This window comes from Erpetoichthys calabaricus, chromosome 3, assembly GCF_900747795.2.
Source record: "Erpetoichthys calabaricus chromosome 3, fErpCal1.3, whole genome shotgun sequence".
Lineage (NCBI taxonomy): Eukaryota > Metazoa > Chordata > Cladistia > Polypteriformes > Polypteridae > Erpetoichthys > Erpetoichthys calabaricus.
In genome coordinates, this window is record NC_041396.2 from 105,998,570 (window position 1) to 106,020,926 (window position 22,357).

General features: G+C 37.2%; 1 protein-coding gene across 1 annotated transcript in view; it reads right to left on the reverse strand.

Annotated features, from left to right (window-relative positions):
- crim1 (cysteine rich transmembrane BMP regulator 1 (chordin-like)) overlaps nucleotides 1-22,357 on the reverse strand; it is a 907,432-nt gene that overhangs the window by 873,504 nt on the left and 11,571 nt on the right. The window contains exon 2 of the mRNA XM_051925587.1: nucleotides 16,839-17,012. Coding sequence (XP_051781547.1) covers nucleotides 16,839-17,012 — 174 coding nt within the window. The remainder of the gene's footprint in view (nucleotides 1-16,838; nucleotides 17,013-22,357) is intronic.

Below are 22,357 nucleotides of genomic sequence, written 5' to 3' on the forward strand. Positions count from 1 at the left end.
TGAATAGCCTAAGTATATTTTTAAATTATAGAGAATATGAGAAATGCATGGTGATGTTCACTATAAAAAACACTTCACTGATTGATTCATCCAATGGTGTAACACCAGTTCACTTCCATTTTCATTTGCAGAGTAACCAAATGTACTTCTTGTTCTTTCGGCTGCTCCCGTCAGGGGTTGCCACAGCGGATCATCTTCTTCCATATCTTTCTGTCCTCTGCATCTTGTTCTGTTACACCCATCACCTGCATGTCCTCTCTCACCACATCCATAAACCTTCGCTTAGGCCTTCCTCTTTTCCTCTTCCCTGGCAGCTCTATCCTTAGCATCCTTCTCCAAATATACCCAGCATCTCTCCTCTGTACATGTCCAAACCAACGCAATCTCGCCTCTCTGACTTTGTCTCCCAACCATCCAACTTGAGCTGACCCTCTAATGTAGTCATTTCTAATCCTATCCATCCTCGTCTCACCCAGTGCAAATCTTACCATCTTTAACTCTGCTACCTCCAGCTCTGTCTCCTGCTTTCTGGTCACTGCTACTGTCTCCAACCCATATAACATAGTTGGTCTCACTACCGTCCTGTAGACCTTCCCTTTCACTCTTGCTGATACCCGTCTGTCACAAATTACTCCTGACACTCATCTCCACCCATTCCACCCTGCCAGCACTCTCTTCTTCACCTCTCTTCCACAATTGCCATTACTCTGTACTGTTGATCCCAAGTATTTAAACTCATCCACCTTCACCAACTCTACTCCCTGCATCCTCACCATTCCACTGACCTCCCTCTCATTTACACACATGTATTCTGTCTTGTTCCTACTGACCTTCATTCCTCTACTCTCTAGAGCATATCTCCACCTCTCCAGGGTCTCCTCAACCTGCTCCCTACTATCGCTACAGATCACAATGTCATCAGCAAACATCATAGTCTACGGGGACTCCTGTCTAATCTCGTCTGGCATCCACCAAATGTAACCTAATGTACTGAAACAAAAAAATACAGTACTATGTAAAAATTAACTTTATGCTCAATTTTAGAATCTGCAAAAACTAATCTACTATACCGCATAATAAAACACTAAGATCTGTGTGTGTGTCCTGTCCTTTAGAGCAACATGATTGGTCAGCATGGCTTTGGTGTGACTGGTCAGTTTGGCTTTGGTGATGCAATTGAAAGAGGAAGTCCAAATGTTAGACACATGAGGAGACAGTTGCCTTCAAAGACGGGAAGTATAAAAGTGGACAGGAGGTGAGAAAGATACCTTGAAAATAATGACAGTTTCAGAAGCAGTCTTTATTTTACCGGGACAAGCTTGACAGATGGAGAGGTTCAGACACGCACAGATTCTGAGGAAAGGCACTGAAGGTACACAAGGGGCATTAAGATACCAAATAGTTTTAAATTATGCTATTACCTGTCTTCAACAGGTAGCGCATCTAGAAGCAACATAAAGTACTTTGGAATAAAAGTTAAAAAAAACACAAATTACTGAAGATAATAACCAAACTACTACACAGATAAGACAGATAATTCACCCACTTATTTCCGAGTGAAAGCTGTTTAGTTTAGTTTATTTTTTTAAACTTTCTAATTGTAACTGGTCTATGCTGGTTGAATAACTGGACAGATTTAGGGACAGAGAAGACATTTAAGGGTGAGCAAATGCTCAGGTTTTCAATTATTCAATCTATTTTCCAGCACTTGTGTTATGCATTCAGTATACTCAATGATTAATGCTATCAGCAGTTATTTCTAAAGTGTTTCATTAAAATGCCACACCTTCTCTTTTCTTGCTTTGCTACTGCTGTGCTTTTTGATTTGTTCAAAATAGGAAAGTGGGAAATAAGTTATAGATTTTTAGAAATACATAAGATTGTTCCCAACATTTTCCAAACATGATATCTTGTCTTAGGAAATAATGTTTTCAGATGCTCCACAGGCCTCACCAATGTGATGAAGCAGCCCAGGCCTGTGGTGACATAAGCAGTCTGCCACCTTTCACAGTGAAAATAATCATAAGGTGCTGTGAAAAGTAAAGAACAGGCTTACAAATACTATAGCCAAGGGTTACACAGAGTTGCACAATCCTGAATGGTGCTGTGGCAGACAATTGAACTGAATATATCTTGTTGCCCTGGAGTGCTAAAGAAACTGTTGCACACACCCACCATACAACCAGGCTTTTTGGTTATTATTATTATTTTTTAATTAGACCAAAAAACCTAGGCATTTATTTTGTAGGTTATCTACTTTAATTTTAATTATGAAAAGTTCAAATGGCAAAAGCCAGTCTTCAAGTTACTTGACTATCTACACATATAGTGCCTATAAAAATTATTCATCCTCTTGCACGTTTTTACATTTTATTGTTGTACATAATTTAATCACAGTGGAGTTAGTATGGCTTTTTTGCCATTGATTAACAGAAAAACACTTTTTAATGTCAAAGTGAAAACGAATCTCTGCAAAGTGGACTAAATTAATTACAAAACGAAAACACAAAATATTTGATCACAAACACCCCCCCACCAAATTCCTTGTTTCCTAGATGCAAATTTGACAGCAATTCCATCCTTGAGTCTCTGTGGATAGGTCTCCATCAGCTTTGCACATATGAACATTGCAATTTTTCCTCATTCTTTTTTGTAAATCTGATCATGCTCAGTCAGAATGCACAAGATCCATGGGTAAACACCTTTTTTCATGTCCAGCCATAAATTTTTTGTTGGATTAAGATCTAGATTCAGATTTGGCAACTCCAGAACATTAACAGTTCTGCTTTTAAGCCATTCCTGTATAATTTTGGTTCTCCAAAGGTGCAGATTTTCTTACAGACTGCATCAGGTTTTCCTCAAAGGATTTCCCCATATTTTTCTGCATACATTTTACCTTCAACCCTCACAAGCCTTTCAGTGCCTACTGCAGAGAAGTATTCCCACAGCTTGATGTTGCCACCACCATGCTTCATGGTGAGGATGCTGAGTATTCGGTGTCTCATCAGATCATAGAATGTTCTTCCAGTGGATTTTATAGTCTCCAATGTGCCTCCTAGCAAATTCTAGCCAAGACATCATGTTGCATTTTTTTAATATTGGCTTTCTCTTTGTTACTCTTCTCTGAATCTGCAGTTGTTCAAGAACCTGGGCAATAGCTGTTGTATGCACATTCTCTCCAGTCTCAGGCAATGCAGTCTGTAACTTCTTCAGAGTTATCATAGGTCTCAAAGCCTCCCTTACTTGTCTTCTTGCTTGATCACTCAGTTTTTGTGGTTGGCCTGCTCTAGGCAGATTTACAGTTGTGCCATACTCTTTCTGTTTCTTAAATATTGATTTAACTGGACTATAAAGGATACTCTATGACTTGGATATTTTTCTTGTATCCATCCCCTGATGTGTGCTTTTCAATCACCATTGTACAGAGTTGCTTGGGGTGTTCTTCTTGTCTTCAGTGTGCAGGTTAGGCCACGATACTGACTCAACAAAAGTTGGACCTTCTAGATAAGATACAGTTATACTGCAATCAGCTGAAACCCTTTGACTACAGACAGGTGATCTCCATTGAACTAATAACGCGACTTCAGTGATGATTTAGGTGACTCATATTAAATGAGGTATTTACTTATGTGTTCAATTATTTTTTGTTTTACTTTTGCAATTAACTTAGCCAACTTTCAACAGACCTCTTTTTACTTTGACATTACTGTAAAGGGTATTTTTCTTTTATCAGTGTCAAAAAAGCCACATTAAAGACACTGTGTACAAGAATAAAATGTGAAAATCTGCAAGGGGGTAAATAATTTCTATAGGACTGTTGATGATGGTTGTCTCTCCAACTGGCTAAAGAAGTGTGAGTTACAGTACTTTCTGATTGTCCAGACAGCTGTATAACTGAAAAACGTATATGAAAATTGAAACAGAAAGGGTTCCAATAATAAAACTTTAAGGTAAACAAGAATCTATTTAATAATGATGGCTGATATAAACTAAATAGTGAGGGTGAGAAAAGAGAGTGCTACATTATACTTCTTACTTCAGTGTATTTTAACTGCAAGAGTACAGAAGCTGAAAAAGACAAATTATTATGATTAAAATATATTTTATGTCACACAAGAAACTATGGTGACGAAGAGATTATAAATAATAATTATTGAAGATGCTGGAAGTAAACCAATACAAGCTCTTTTCAAAAACATTAAAATAGGACAAAGTTAAACAGAAACCTCAGAGATGTGAGCATGCAGATGTGAATGATGTAATTTCTCGACAACATTTTTGATTAAATGCCAACAGCTCTGTTTACAAATGCACTGTTACCTTTAACAAACTGTTCTATAGTATACAGTATGTATATATATATATATATATATATATATATATATATATATATATATATATATATATATATATAGTGGGCAGGAGGAGGAGTATAGGGACCTAATCAATGAGTTTGTTAAATGGTGCGACTCAAACCACCTACACCTGAACACCAGCAAAACCAAGGAGCTGGTGGTGGATTTTAGGAGGCCCAGACCCCTCATGGACCCCATGATCATCAGAGGTGACTGTGTGCAGAGGGTGCAGACCTATAAATACCTGGGAGTGCAGCTGGATGATAAATTAGACTGGACTGCCAATACTGATGCTCTGTGTAAGAAGGAACAGAGCCGGTTATACTTCCTTAGAAGGCTGGCGTCTTTCAACATCTGCAATAAGATGCTGCAGATGTTCTATCAGACGGTTGTGGCGAGCGCCCTCTTCTACGCGGTGGTGTGCTGGGGAGGCAGCATTAAGAAGAAAGACGCCTCACGCCTGCACAAACTGGTGAGGAAGGCAGGCTCTATTGTTGGCATGGAGTTGGACAGTTTGACATCTGTGGCAGAGCGATGAGCACTCAGCAGGCTCCTATCAATTATGGAAAATCCACTGCATCCACTAAACAGTGTCATCTCCAGACAGAAGAGCAGGTTCAGCGACAGACTGCTGTCACTGTTCTGCTCCACTGATAGACTGAGAAGATCGTTCCTCCCCCAAACTATGCAACTCTTCAATTCCACCCGGCGGGGGTAAACATTAACATTATACAAAGATATTGTCTGTTTTTTACCTGCATTATTATCAATCTTTAATTTAATATTGTTTTTTGTATCAGTAAGGTGCTGCTGGAGTATGTGAATTTCCCCTTGGGATTAATAAAGTATCTATCTATCTATCTATCTATCTATCTATCTATCTATCTATCTATCTATCTATCTATCTATCTATCTATCTATCTATCTATCTATCTATCTATCTATCTATCTATCTATCTATCTATCTATCTATCTATCTATCTATCTATCTATCTATCTATCTATCTATCTATCTATCTATCTATAGCACTAACTAAAGTTAATAATTTAGCAAACTAGATTGCTTGTTTAGTTATATATGGTGCTTTTTTGTATATATTTGCATGTCATATGTAGAGACACTGATTTGAGTTGAGATGTAATGAAGTCAATTCTTCCTCATGGATCCAACATATTAGGTTCAAACCCCACTAGTTATTGCTGTGTTAAATTCGCACATTCTCCCACATCTGTGTGGGTTTTTCTCCCAGTGTTAGGTCAATTGACAAATCTACATTGGCCCTTTGTTGGGTATTCACATCATTAAGCCTTGTGCGGGTGGATTTGTACCTTGTGCCTAATTATCCCAGCCACTCTAAATTTGTTTGGGTGGGTCTGAGGACATTACATTATGTTGTAAGCTAAAAGGCATAAACAGACTTAGGAGCCTGTTTGTAAGCCTCTTAGTATCTTATCACACACAGAATACACTGACATTTTTGATTAAGAGCACAATAGATTACTGTACATTACGTCTGGTTTAAAAATAAAAGAATGCAAAAATAACAATCCAAACAATCCCTTAGAAAAATTCTGAGTTTGCAGCTTTCCTTATGATTTAGAATGTCTCAAATCAAGCCCATTTTGAAAAACTGAAATGAAAGTGCACTGAGGCCTAAATAGCAAAGCTAAAGGAAAGGGAAAAAGCCAGTTACCAAAGATCTCACTTTTTCACTGACCTATAGACACATGCACTGAGGTGCATAAAGTCAGTACTGTGAACAATAAAGCATTCCCGATTATTCTATAAGGTACTGGAGTGGCAGCAGCAACGTTCCATGAAACAGTATTTTTTATTTTTTAAAATGCTTTGTACTTAGTATTTAGCTTTAAAACTCTTTATCCTACTGTATCAGTTTTTTTTGTATATGAATTCACTATATAAATTATAGTTTACATCGCCTTTCTTTCATTCCTTTCTATGAGTAAGATGCATAATAGGTGTTATAAGGCACTACATCCACCCACATATGGCATTTTACAGAATAAAGTCTACAAGGTCAGTTATACTGTATGAATGATAGACAATCTGATCAACTTATTTTAGAAAACTTTTGTTTGCCACTGTGACTACTTTCCTTACCATCCTCTCTAATAAAATATGTACTGCTCTGACTGAATACATTTAGTCCTTCATTTTTTTTTTTCTAAGAGGCATTCTGAAAGGTTGTGACTACATGCAGAGGATAAAGGCATGTACAAGGGTGTTCTCAATGGGATCTACACGTAAGCATATTCCTAACCAGACAAGTGAAGCATATTTAATTAAGTAGACCTTGACAAGTCAAACAGAAATTCTCTTGAAATAAGCTCTGTTCGTTAAGCCAGATGTTGTAAGCAAGAGCAAGTTTATTAACTCTAAACTGGTTGACTAAGGTTCGTGTCTGATTTGTTTTAATTTTATGACTTCCTGACTAGGTTTCCAATGCAATTAAAAAAGAAAATTCAATATATTACTTGTGACACACAGATGTGAAATATCTTTGTTCATTCACCTCAACTGTCAATTATATTCCTAATCTTCATAACATTCTCAAACCAACTTAAATCCAATTCAGGGTCACAGGAGTCAAGGCCTCTCCTGGTAGCACTGGGCACAAGGCAGGAACCAACACTGGATAGGGCAATAGCACATTACAGGGCTCATTAGGTTACTGATGGATTTTAAACTGATCCACTGACCCACATAGGGCCAATTAAGATTCATTAATTAACCTTAAAAACATATCTTTGGGTTATAGGAAAAAAAACAAAGAAGGTGCTAGGAGAATGGGCACACACAACACAGCCAATGCAGGAATTTAACCCAGAGCACTTCATTCATTCACATTTATTTCGGCATGTTTCAAGTGTTCCCTTTCATCTTAACTTTTACTACGTGTAAGCTGGAAATTATCCAAAAACCACCTAACAAACATTCATAACCGTGCCTCTCTGTTTATTGCAGATATTATACTATCTAGTTGTGATAAAAATATAAATAGTATCTCCAAACTGTGTTGGTGCTTTTAAATTACTCACAGATAGTATGTAATGAATGGAAGCTGGCCCTCAACACAATTCTGTCTCCTACAATTTCTGTGAGACGTGGTTTAACTCTGCTCAGGACAACACATCAATTCTCAACTCATATTGTCCAAAAATGTATGCATGTGAAGAACTTAATTGCACATGAAATCCCATATTACTCTAAGAGACATTTATGTGCCAAAAGAGATGCGAGGACAGTCCAACATCATACATATCAATTCTGGGGACAAAAATGTTCTTAGATCTGCACAATCCAATCTGAGCTGGAGCATGAAAATCCAGGGTCACTTCACTGATTCAAAAGATCCCAGGCACTTGTGGCAAGGCATGCAGTCAATCACAGACAACAGGTCTCCTCCACCACTCTATGATGACAATATTGATTTCCTCAATACACTTAACACTTACTTCAGCAAGTTTGAAGAAAAGAACAACACAACAACATTGAAAGCCCCTCTCAGCCTGGATAATGGCACACTCAGTCTTGACCCAGCTGATGTTCAGAGGACTCTGCGGAGGGTCAACCCATGGAAAGCTGTAGGTTCTGACAACATACCAGGGTGTGTACTCAGGCAATGTCCTGACCAATTGAGTCACATTCTTACAGATATGTATAATACCTGCCTGAGGGAAGCCATCATACCTCTGTGTTTCAGGGCCACTACTATCTCATACTATTGCCAAAGAAGTCACCAGCATCAATGCTTAATGAATATCACCCTATAGCACTCACCCCAATCATGATGAAGTGCTTTGAAAGGCTAGTCAAGGAACATATAACATCCAAACCCTCTGCAACATTCAATCCACTTCAGTTTGTATAGTGCTCTAACTGTTCCACAGATGATATCAGCAGCACTCCATCTGACAAGAACAGTTATGTGTGGCTGCTCTTTATGGATTTTAGCTCTGCTTTTAATACAGTTAACCCCCAGCACTTGGTAAGAAAACTTGACTCCCTAGGCATCAACACCTTATTATGCTACTGGATATTAGACTTTCTCACAGACATGTCACCCACTGCACTCGGGTCCCAATTCAGGTGGTTCATCAGTTGGTGGGTGCAGCAATGTGCTATCAGCTCCCGACCTCACCTCACAGACAGACCCCAGACAGTACATGTTGGAAAAAACATACACATCCAGAGAAAAACTCAAAACACAATAGAGGTGAGGGTCAGGCATTATGTTCTTTTATGTAGAAAGTTCAGGTCTACAGGAAGAAGCAGTGGGAAGGAACATAAAAGGGATTGTATTGTTTACTGGAGTAATTCTCGTAAACAATACTTGATGAAAAGTGCAACTAACAAACACTGCTGTTTGCTCTCTCTCCTGTAACAGTTCCCAGAACAAAACATTCAATATTAATTTAAATTTATGAATTTAAGAATTCAAAACAGAAAACGACTAAAACATAAAATTCAAGACTAGGAAATAGAACATTTTTCATAATACAAAACATTAAGAAATTTAAAAAGCGGGTAATGGAAAATATTTAAATAAAACATTACCAAATATAAACCAGGACGCCAAGTCCAAAATCCAAATTTCAAAATTCAACAGGTATCAAAGCCAAGGTGAAAAATCCAACATTTAAATACAACTAAACTTATATAGGGAAACCAAACAAGAAATACCAGAATCAAGCTAATGCCACAGCACATGAGCTGTGGAAGCAACTGTCTTAAATAGGCCTCTCAGGTAATTTCTGACTGCACACCTGACAAGCAATTCTGAGGAAAGTGACCAGAGAAAAATGACATGTATTAAATAAAATGTAAACAGAGGACTAGCAAAGGAGCAGGAGTAAATCAGAAAAAAGATTAGAAAACGAAAACATAGTCCTGGCATTCCATTACAATGGGTAGCATTTGAGGGGTGTCTTGTTGGAATATGAGCCATTCATTTCTTTCAGTTCAAGTCACCTGGACACAGCTGAAGTGCCAATAACTCTGCCAGAGATGAGACATCTCCTCATATTATACCAGGGAGTCTAGTTCTGATGATGATGTGCTGCCTTTCTGTGCGTCAACAGCTGTTTGTTTCAAGAAGTTAATTCAGCAATAACAATTAAGCTAAGTGCTATTTTTCTCTAATGTTCACCTGCTTTGTGGTGTATGTATGTGTGTGTGTGCATTTTTTTCTGGAGGCAGGGGGATGGCAATAAGCTGTGAGATAAAATAACCTGTTTTTCAGTGAGTGTGTGTGCTGTGAAAAATACACACGATGAACATCGCCATGAACAACAGGGCATGTGGAAGATTCACTGGAAGACTCAACACCTGTAAGTGAAATCACTCCCAAAAATGTGTCAGAACATCTGTGGGAAATGACTGCACAAGCAGGTCAAAGTGGGCCTCACGGAGGTAATTCCAGAGACAATGCATGGTATTCTCAATACAGGGTGGCATCAGGAAATGTGTCACCATCATTTCCCTTAAAAGCCCCACTGACTCCCACTCTGGTGCATTCCAAAAGCCGTAGGCACTGCTTCATTTGTCGTACATCTTTTCTTCATGAATCATTCCTGTCTCTGTAATCTCAATAATTAAGCTGCAAAGACAAAGCTTGGCATATGTTGGAATTAGTCTGAGTGAGCTAAATTTATCCCATAGTCAACTTGACAGTTAAGAAATTCACAGAACGTTCCATTTACATCAACAGTAAAGCATTATAAGTCAATTTAGTAAATTATATATGAGATCGTATGATTAATATTCCATATAAAAAGGGTAAGTTTTAAAAATTATTTTCTCTTCTGTACTTCTTTTTGATTACAACCATACAACAAGCGGGTAATGAAGACTGATTCCTTTATTATTTACTTCTTAGTAGAGTTAGTACTGATAGGATGTGAAGTGAATGGACCATTACAACCAAAAATTGTTATTTTTTGTAACCTTAAAATCTGTTTTCTAAAACAGTAACTTCTCAACAATATCCAAACAATTTAAACCTCCCAGCCTCAGCTAAGCTTTGCACATAAATGTAAAGGAAGGCTGGAAAATTTAGTTAGCCTGCAGCAATTAAATCAGACACGGACTGTCAAACATCCAATGCACCTTGGCACATTCCTCTGAATTACAGGCATGCTAACTGAAACTTCAAAATCATGACTTTTTAAAAAGAATATAACTATCCAAATCTGCCTTTCCTGGCTGTTTCTATATCTACAAATGATGAATTATAAAAAAAAATGTTTTTCTACTTGAAAGCTTGCTCCTGTTGTGCTCAGCTTTGATTACACCTGTGATAACCACCTAAACTCAAACCCAAACAAAATCTAAAGTTTGCAAACTGTGGCAGACAACAGCTAAACACTTCAAGTCCACCATTCATACCTCCCAATAAGCATGACAAGGAGGGGCTCGCTGCTTTCCACATATGGAAATGACAGAGCCAGAAATATGCAGCTGTAGTCCTCCTATGTTGTAACCTGCACAGGCTTGTCTATCTTCCCTTGCTTTCTTTCTCAGTAGGCCACATCATTATCATTTTCTATTGAGCTGCTTCTTCAGTTTTGTTTTAAGTGATATTTAGTAAAAAAATAAACAAAACAGTTCTTAAGGACCAGTTTTCTCTTTCTGTTAGGCAAAACAGAATATATCCTCAACAGAGCTGTGTGGAGACAGGTTCTGCCCCAGCAACAGTGAGCATGAAGAAACGACCAATCTTATTCTTAAATCTCAGAAGCGTGGAAGGAAAAATAGCTGTGCTATTGTGTCCTGCTTCAACATTTTTATGCTCAAAATGAACATGGCTGTTTAGGATTAGAAGTACCCTTTATCCTGGCCATCTATTTAGCTTCAAAGAAGCTAGCTATACCTTATTTCAACTCTTCTTCTGCTATTCAGTACCAGTTCATGAAATGGATGGATTGATGAATGCATATAATATTGTTTTAACTAGATCAGAAAGCTATTTCACCTGAATTCAATATTTTATATGTACTGTAAACTCCTAAGGCATTTTCCGAAAAACAGGTGGAGTCAAAAAACTAATTATACTCAGAAAACATCTGCCTGTACCATGTCAGCCCATAACCATGTTTTTATTTAGTACTGTACTGTAATCTTGTTTACTTTTACTTTGAACAAACCTATCAATGTAGCTTGCTGAGGACGGGATCATATAAAAAAATACTGACTGACTGAGAAAGGATATAAAGACTGATTGGTTGGCATGTGTGCTGCTTCTTGAGAAGTTGTCAGTACGACAAATGTAAGAATTAATGGAAACAAATATGAGGAACTGGCATTGCCTAATAATACAGTAGATGAAGAGACTAATAAATGATTCACAACTGCATATTTTGAAGTAAAGATTAAATCATTTGTTAATTCTATATTTCTGATAGTAAGAAGAATTTTTTTTCTTCGGAGACCTGCATTATTTCACTAACCAAATAGCACTTAAAAATTCCCATTGTAACTACAAGGGGGCGCCACTGATCCCCAAACCACAAAAAAAACAGCAGCCAACACAACTCTGGTCTTAATAATGAAGGGTTTTATTTCCTCCAACACCTTCCAAAAATGAATACTGCCAAAATATCCTAACAATATACAAAGTAGACACGTGGTGAGTTGTAGTTGCGAGTTAGCAGGTTTCTTTTCAGCCAGATTCATTAATGCTCCCAGTGTCACAGCTCTTCCAGGTTGTGTGGAAACCATGGCAGTCCTTCCCTGGAAGCGCCTTCTTGCCGCACATAAGGACCCCGACAGGGCTGCACTTCCTGACACCAATTCCCATGCTACCCTGCGAGTGTCCTAACTTGGATCAGCCTAGAGCAGTAGTTCACAAATTCAGTCCTGGGGACCCCCTGTGGCTGCAGGTTTTTGTTCCAACCAGATTCATAGTTAGTGATAACAAATGATAATAATTAATCTCATTTAATTAGCTGCTCTTTTTCTTTTCTCTTATTCTACATTTAGAAAAGCACAGCAGTATGATTGTTACATTTATAAGACATTCAAAAATCTTTCTGTTTTTGCTACAGCTTTAAAATGCTTAACTCTCTTTAGTTGAGTTCATATTTTTTTGCCCTTTTTCTGTACAGTTTACTCCCTTCATTGTATCTTAATAATGACAATTAAAAACAAGCAGAGCTAACACCGGGGCAATGAACAATGAAAGGCTGCAACTATTTTAGCGTCAGACCCACTAATTAGTAAATAATGGATCACATAGCCAGAACACCTAGACAAGAAGAATGCAAATCAAAATGAAAATGTTGTTAAAAAGAAAAAAAATTACAGTATTCCCATATAACTGCTTACATTTTAATAAACAAAATTTTACCAAACTTAGTTTTATAATTTCTACATTGTCCCCAAAACACAGAATCTGGGAACAGCTTACTTAATGGGGCCAGGAGTCCAATTAAAAACAGAAGTTAATTGGACCAAAAACCTGCAGCCAAAGGAGGTCCCCAGAACCAACTTTGGGAACCATTAGCCTAGAGGAACGCTGACAGTTGCCATGCAGGGGAATGAACTGCTACCGGAATCCACATTCCCCCAGTCCATCCATTATTCCTCCCTCCCAACCAGGATAAGGATTGCAAGGCATTCCATCCAGGTTATGCTTCCACTTCCAACACCCTTCATTTATGGCCTCCTGCCCAGGCATGAAATCATCCTCCAGCCCAGCCGGGACGCCTGTCCTTCCCCCATGGTATTTACACCATATATCAAAAGAGACATCCATCCATCTATCCATCCATCCATTTTCAAAAAAAGCTAAATTGAATTGTTTGTGAAGGAAGCCAGAACCTACTGTAATGACATTTGGTTTGAGAAAAAAAAACATGCCAATGCAATTTTTTGGTTCTTTTTATACAGTATCTGAAAAGTGTGATATTCCTTCAATAAAGCCTGGCACAAAACCTTCAGACTTATTACAGTAGGTCCAGAAGGAAGAACATACTGACAATGGAGGAAGAAGTCCAAGTGGGGCTACTTGATACAATGACTGGCAAAAAGAAAAAAGAATACAAATCAACATATGGACCAAAAGAATTGAATGAATGCTTTATTGAGTCTTTAAAGCTTAATCCTGTCCATATAGTTAGAAAACACATTTAGATGGAGACGTCAAACCCATACAAGCAACTGCCATACTGAAGCCTCAGAAACCTGCTTGGCTTTACCCATACAAACAACTGCCAGACTGAAGCCTCAGAAACCTGCTTGGCTGTATAAATATACTTCCTTAGAAGGCTGGCTTCCTTCAACATCTGCAATAAGATGCTGCAGATGTTCTATCAAACAGTTGTGGCGAGCGCCCTCTTCTACGCAGTGGTGTGCTGGGGAGGCAGCATTAAGAGGAAAGACGCCTCACGCCTGGACAAACTGGTGAGGAAGGCAGGCTCTATTGTTGGCATGGAGCTGGACAGTTTAACATCTGTGGCAGAGCGAAGGGCGCTCAGCAGGCTCCTATCAATTATGGAGAATCCACTGCATCCACTAAATAATGTCATCTCCAGACAGAAGAGCAGCTTCAGCGACAGACTGCTGTCACTGTCCTGCTCCACTGACAGACTGAGGAGATCGTTCCTCCCCCAAACTATGCGACTCTTTAATTCCACCAGGGGGGGTAAACGTTAACATTTAACATTATACAAAGTTATTGTCTGTTTTTTTTTTCACCTGTATTATTATCATTCTTTAATTTAATATTATTTATTGTATCAGTATGCTGCTGCTGAAGAATGTGAATTTCCCATTGGGATTAATAAAGTATCTATCTATCTATCTATCTATCTATCTATCTAAAAAAGTGAAATATGCAAATGACTGCTTGCATTGCTTCATGAAGATGTTGGCTGAAACTGAGGAGAGACTACAGTGTATGCTAATTGAGGAGAATTCCTTTAAAAATTATAAAGGCTACTAGCTACTAAAATTAACAACTTCCCATGTTTATGGACTTACTTAACATTTTATGATGATAAATTGACATCAGATAACAAAAAGAAAATGATAAAATATATCTATGTTACTTATCTGAGTGACACTTTACTATAACACACTTAATGCCATGATATGTAAGTGTTTGACCCAGTAAATAGGTTTCTCACAACTTCTTATAAAAGAAGCTACAAGGTATAAAAAAGAATGTTACAATTGATTTTAACATTTTCCCATGTTGTATTGAAAAACATAAATTATTCATGAAGAAACGTATCTGCAGAGCTAGTTTGTGTAAAACAATGCTACTATTTATATTCTAAAAAAAACTATAAAAAGTTGAGAAAGATCTTTGAAGAGAGTAGTTTACTCTAATCAGACTCGCCCAACAGCCCCTATTCCAAAAATACAAATTTTCGAAAGTTAACAAGGTGCTATTGTTCAATTTCTAGTCACCTGGGCCAATTTACAATTCACAATTCCCAGTAAAAATGACATGTTTTCTAACATTTGTGTTAAATATACATGTAATATTTTGTATTAGTGACAAATATTCACAATGAATTATTTTTTAGGCAGCTGATATCACATTTACAGACTGCAACTGTGCGCGGTTCCCTTCACTTCAAACCAACTCCAGCTCCAGATGAAACTTCACTTTCATCTATTTCACAAACTGTTCCAGATTAGAATAGGTTTTCCAAGTAAATTTTAATCCTATTAGCTGTTCTGCATTAAAATATCCAACCAGAAGTTTTTTTCATTTTATCACATTTGCAGAAGATAAATTACAACCTAGAAATTCTATCAATGATGTAGCTATATGACCCAAGAATTAATATGATCATCCATAGTGTTAAAGCAACAAATGTTTTATTTGAGATGGTGCCTTTTGCACAATTTTCTGAAGCAGGTGGTCATTTATTTCAGAGTTATGGCATTAGGGAGATGAAGAGAGTCTTAAAGGAACATGTAAGATCTTACTGAAAATCTCCTGCTTATTTTTTGCACATAATTATTCATGAAGGGGAGAGTCTCACAAAACTACATAGTAGAATGTGTTTACATTCTCTGAGCAAAATACAGCCAACCTCCTTTACTCAACACCTACCTTCTCACCATCTGACACAAAAGGTCTTTTGCTTCATGACCAGCATGTCACATAAGCCTCAGCCTGAAAGCACTTCTGGTCGCCTCAGAAAAAAAACTTTCTGGGCCAAAGTCTAATTTATTTCTTGGCCCAGGACACCAGTTTAGAGCTCCATCAACTGGAGCATTCTGTCCTTTTCAGAAGCCTGTCAATAGTGTACAGCAGGGCTCCATACATAACACATGCACCGGCTTCTCCCACCAGCTAGCCTGAATCTCACAACATTTTTAAAACACAATGTAAAATAGATCCAAATAGCAATGGATTTCCATATCCTACCTTTTACTTTTTATTTATTCAATATTCACTACCATTTATCTTTACATAAATTAAATTAATAACTAAGTACATCTAAAACACATACATTACGGTCTTAAATGGTAAAAAACTGCACCCTAACTCTGAACATTTTAACAGAAATAACCACAATCCATAAAGTACACTGAATGTGTTAAGGCAGCAATCCACATATTAATACTGAAGACCAATCTAATGTGATAAGCATACTCATTTGTGTATGAAAAATGTCAACATCATTTGGAAAAGCAAAAAATAAATGCAACTTCAGTTCCCAAGACAAACTTTAACATTTATTCAATATAACTGCAATAGCTTTCATGTAAATGTAATATAATCAATTTTCTATAAGAAAGCAAAATTCAACTAAATTATTGGTAAACCACTACACTCATTTTTTTTATGACAGATGAGAATACAAATTATATTCATGTAGTAGTAGCACCCAGAATCATTATGCAGTTTACAAATAAACATCATCAGCAAAAACAGCAGTGCCCATTTGCCCACTGGAGTTTAAAGAACAACCTATGAGTCTAAAAAGAAAGAATAGAAGGAAGGGCAAAGCAACAAAATAAAACAAAAACAAAACAGGCAGGTAACAACACAAAAAGATGCACTTAAATTCACCTTTACCCTTTTAAAGCCGTGGATCCGCATGAAAATTAGTACTGCTTCTCAGAATTATACAGTCTTAATTAGAAAGTGTCCAATCTTAAAAAAAAATCAATATACCTATAAATTTGATTGGCATTTTTATTTTTTACTGTTTCATGAATGTCAGTCTATATATTTTATTAAATATTCAATAAAATGTACAGCTTATGAGGATTCAGTGGGAAAATGTTTGTGCTGTACTGTTTTAAATCACATATTAACTTCTCTACATCACTCAATACTGTGGCTTGGTTTTGTCTATTAATGTTACTTCATGTCTTACTTCCTATGATAAGTATGATAAGTATATTGGTCCACTCAGGGTAAAGGAAGAATGCCATCTGTGATTATCACCAAGTGAGGAGAATTTAACAAAGCCATAAAAAGGAATGGCACTTACCTTCAATCCTCTTTAGGGCTGCTTGACAGGCTTCCTGGCTTGGGAATTCAAAAGGGTTATTACAGGTCCGAATGCTATCACATTCACATTTTCCATTCATGATATTGCAACCTGTGATCAGGTTCTCATTGCAAGGTTCAAATCCAAGGAGCTGATCATCATCCCAGTTTTCATCTACAGGTTGAAACAGAGATAAAAAAATGATTAGTAAAAACATATTTCACTTTGCTTCATGTGTATATACAGTGTTTTCCTTTTAGTTGTTCATCCATCCATTATCCATCCCGCTATATCCTAACACAGGGTCACGGGGGTCTGCTAGAGCCAATCCCAGCCAACACAGGGCACAAGGCAGAAAACAAACCCTGGGCAGGGCGCCAGCCCACCGCAGGGCACACACACACACACATCCACACACCAAACACACAGTAGGGACAATTTAGGATCGCCAATCCACCTAACCTGCATGTCTTTGGACTGTGGGAGGAAACCCACACAGACACAGGGAGAACATACTCCACGCAGGAAGGACCCGAGAAGCGAACCCGGGTCGCCTAACTGCGAGGCAGCAGCGCTACCACTGCACCACTCCTCCTTTTAGTTGTTATAATTATTTTTCTCTGTCTTCTAAGAGAACATACAGAAACATAAATTAATGTTTATGGATGATAATTTCCAGGCTGCTAAAGCTTCCAAATACATAGCTGTTATTCAATAAAAATCTGAATAGAGTGACTTAATGTTGACATCAAAAACATTTAGGGTTAAACCATATTAATAGTGGAAAGAGAAACTTCTCTCTTGTGATCTCTGTATAGTGGGCATACTCTTAATGCTGGAAGGGTTAGTCGTCCAGATACTATCAGTGCTTAGAGCTTTGTATTCATGTGCAAAAATAATATCATATAATCAGTAAGTCTTTTGTAGCCTGGTATTTAAACAGCCAGGTCGTCAACCAACTGGATAAAAATAGCCTTGGTTAAACACTGGGACTAACATAATTTAGACAAGCGCCAGATAAACAGAAAGCCTAACTGATATCCACACCTTTCCATAAGAAAGTATTGAAAAGAAATTTTGATACACACTGCATTGTCACAATGTACATACATTATCCACATACTGTATATTTAGTAAATTCATAGTAAGCAAACTAAGTATGCTATAGAATAAAGCAATCAAACCAATTTCCAATTGTGTTTTTTTTTCCTTTAAAGCTTTGTGGTGATCCAACGCATTTAGCTTCAAGTAGAAGCAGTACGCAATACAACTCACTATAACACACAGAGTACACCATTCTCAATCATGCCAAGTCACTTGGCTATTGCCAGTTTACCTAATACACATTCTTCATTACTTCTTATCCTGGACAGGATTTACAAATATTACCTCTAGTCAGTCACATGACATGAATTTTATAGGAAAGCAAAGAGAGGAAAAATACAAGTCTCAGGCAATTTAATTATTTGCTAGTTGCTAATCACTGTCTGGGTGCCAAAATGGGATGATAACTGGCATTCATTCAAGTGGCACTGTTGTGGTTTGGCAGCTGCCACCAATACTTACTGAAGGTCAAGCATTTCAGTCTTGGCCATCACTTTATGAAGTAAAGAATGCTCTGCACCCATCCCCATCATCCTGATGTGACCTTATGCTCCACTTATTTGTCAAGGTGATCACTTGGCTGCTAACAGACTTTCATCTGTGCCTGCAGAAAATATTCCCTTGCAATCAACTTCTGCCAAACAATCATAAGAAGTTTACTTGAGTCTTAAAAAAATATGAAAAGGTAAATGCAGGTTCCTTTTTTGGATTCATTCCTGCCTAATGATCAAAACAAAGTCTTTGAATTTAATGCATGTGGATTTTGGCTCAATAAGCTATTACAGTTTGAATGGAATGAACATTAATGTTGTGATGTTGCTGTTTATTGTTATGCATAATGTTAAATAACTTCATTCTGGCACTATTTCATTCTGTGTGTGTCAATGTTACTTAGACAAGACAGTGAAGCAGGGTAACGCTTAGCTGATTGTGTAAAATTCAAGATATTCAAAGAAATTCTAATTTTACTTGTATAGCTGTTTATTACAATGGATGGCATTTGCATTTTTGTCTTTAAGGACAACAAATACATGGTGCATATACATTTTCTTTGTTTCACAGGAAAATATCTCAGGGCAGGCCAATAGATAACTTCAATTTTACTTATGAAATACATTACTGTAAATGAGAATGTCTGTTCATCAAACATTGTTGACAGCAACAGCTTTCTATTATCAAGCCCAAAAGTCCTTCTGTGTATTTAGGAGGTAGGGAAAGGGAATAGGGTGGTCATTTGTCTATTATAACATTTATATTTTGTTCTTCAGCTTCTGGAAAGTGTTAATTCCTCTTTGGGGACAAATAAAGTATATATACAGTATCTATCTATTATATACTACCTTATCTATCAATCTATCTATCTTTTAGCCTTTGTACACCATGACTTCTGTATATCAGTAATTCAGAGGAATCCTTCAAAGCTTGGTTGTATTATAGATTTGTTCTTTAAAGTTGTTAGTATCGTATACTGTATGCATGACACACATACAGTACTTGAAGTTAAAATAATCAGCACAGCATCAGCAACTTACAATATTATGTTCAAAGACTGATTCTCAAAAGCACAGTTTATACTTCTGTTTTACATACCCAGTACCCATAAAAGAGTGTGCAGCTCTCCATGAGGAGTGATGCTTTCGAGGGCCACATAATTGTGACCACTCATCCCTTTGATCCCTGTTCAGAGTAATACACACCATGGTTTGTCACATTCAAAAAAGTGTATGTTGCAATGACCTCTAGTCATAGAAGCAGTAGATGCTCTACATCCTCTGTGAGGAAAGCTAGAAGCAATAGACTCCATCATGCTGCTTCATCACTTCCTCAGAGCAGATATGACCACTTCATTTTGTCCGAAACATACCTGTAAATAGCAGTCACCTGGTACTGTATTTTATAGCTGTTTGCTACAAGAATTGCTAAAGACTTTCTTTGGGTTAGCCTTTTAGTATTTAGTTAGCTTATTTCAAGGTTGGGCCTTTCAGTATTTAGTTAGCTTCATATGTAATTTGCATTAACATTTGATAACATATCACAAATGAAGGAATGTGCTGATCAGCTCCAGATCAACATGAAAGTATGCCTAAATGACCATGTCAAAGAAGTACAACAGTGATGCCTAGGCAGCGGAGCCAAATTAGAGCAAGAAGTTACAAACGGAAATTGACACAGGAAAGTTAGTGAAATGATCGGTTGAACAGTTAAACAAGAGGGCATATCAAAACCATTATTAACACAAGAAATAGTAATAAGTGGTCATATAAAACTAAGGAAAAGAAAAGTCAATGAGAATTTGACTTCAGTTACAAGTATCAGAAGGTATTTATAATTTACTAAAACACTTCAAATGAATGGGCTTTGACTGATGTTACCAAGCAACAGCAGATACAATTAAATGTGTTGGTAAAGTAAGACGTCACACTTGAACATTATGGAAATAATTGTTTTTTCTTAGGACACTTTCCTGCTTTCACTTACAACATTTCAGAGAGAAGATAGTGATGGTAAAAACAGGTACAGATTGTTCTAGTTGCTCTGACAGCTATATACAAATGTACTTAATTTTAATAAGAAAAAGAAAGCTCTCTTGTACTCAAATGATACGGTTATTTATAATCTAAGAAACTGTTCGTCTCACTATAACGACTGTTCCAGTGTTGGAACTGAGGATGATATTCAGTCCCCTTTGGACTTTCTGGATTGAAAACAGATGCAGTTATGACACTTTTGTTTAAAAAGTCTGTCAGATGAGGAATAAATCATCTTATATTTTCAACGAAAGCAATCATGACACACATCTGCCACCAAGTGCCATTAAGGAAACATTCAATCTCAGGTAACTGACTCAGAGTTTTTACTACCAAGTTACTGTTTTATGAATATTGATTCAAATGCTTGGTGGCTCATTTTCAATAGTGAGTCAGGTATCAGCATAAAAACATATCTATTTCATTCTTTTCTACATGTCAGTCCTAGGGAAACTTATTCGGGCTTTATTGTCTATAATTTAGTGCAGTAAAGTAGGTAGAGTTGTTGCTGTTCAACAGATGAATCCTGGTTCAACTGCCTTTGAAGTGCTTTCTGTACATTGTGTTTGAATGAATTCCCAATGTCTGTATGAGTTTTCCTCAGAGACTCCTTTTCATCCCACTGCAGTCCAGTTAATGTAACTTCCATGTGATGGACTGGGGTCTTGTCTAGATCCATTTCCTGCAAGGTTACGCTCAGTAAGCCTTCACTCTTATAGTGTAAAAAAGGTGGATTGGATTATAAACTGATGGGATGCATCTATTTTTCTTATAAAAAGGGTGTGCCTCCAATCCTAAAATACCTTTCTCAGTATAGAGCTCTTTAAATCTTCATGCTCACTGACACCAACCACGACTTTAACAACCCCCTAGACAAACTAACATAACCCTGGGCATTAAAAAGTTAGTCCTTGTCACATGTCTATTTATGCTTCAGGATTGCACTGTGTCAGCAAGTGCTCTATCAATCAAAGACATTAATCCTGCAGAAGAATTCTTCTAAAGCACCAGAGAAGCAGGGTTTTTTGTGAGGTATGTCATCCTTGAAGAAGAATCTCATGCTACGACGTGTCGTGCACAGATTTTAACATTTCTACCAAGGTTTGCATACAAATATAACTTGACGTCTAGTCTAACCCACCTTCATTTGATTCATTTTCCTTTCAGTTTATCCTGGTAGCTCACAAATTATTTTACAGGTCTATGGTAGTTGTCCTCTTCCCCTATTTTAAAATTTAAGTATGCTTAACAGAGAAGTGGTGCCGGCTGGCATATTAAAATCACAAACGTTTTGTACCTTACAATAAATACAAGTTATAATGGTTAAATAATGTACTTCATTTACATATACTGTATATGCATGCATGTATACACACATCCATGTTCTAGTCCCCTAAATGTAGTGTACAGTCATATACATACTGTAACTATATATAGAGGTAATCATTATAATTTTATCTTTTTACACGCACAAAGGCACAAATACATACACTGTACATACTGTATAATGTACAGTATATGCAATGCTGCTGACTGTGTATATGGAATTCACATATACCCTTTGTGTTTCCATGGGTTTCCTTACCGGTCCTTTGGTTTTCCTAAAAAGACATGGATGGTAGCTTAACTGGTAATAATAATTTGGCCTGGTGTATTTATGTTCAGGACTGGGCCCTGTGATGGACTGGTTCTCTGTCCTGGGATGTTTTCCAGCCTTGTGCCCACTGATGCCACCCCACATTAGGCTCTGGTCCCATGTGCACACCGTGCCACAATGAATTAGATTAGGCAGGTTAGAGGATGTATGTATGTACTGTATATAAATGTTAAGGAGGATTAACAAACTAATGCTTATTTGCTGCCATGTCTAAAAAGTACAATCAGTGA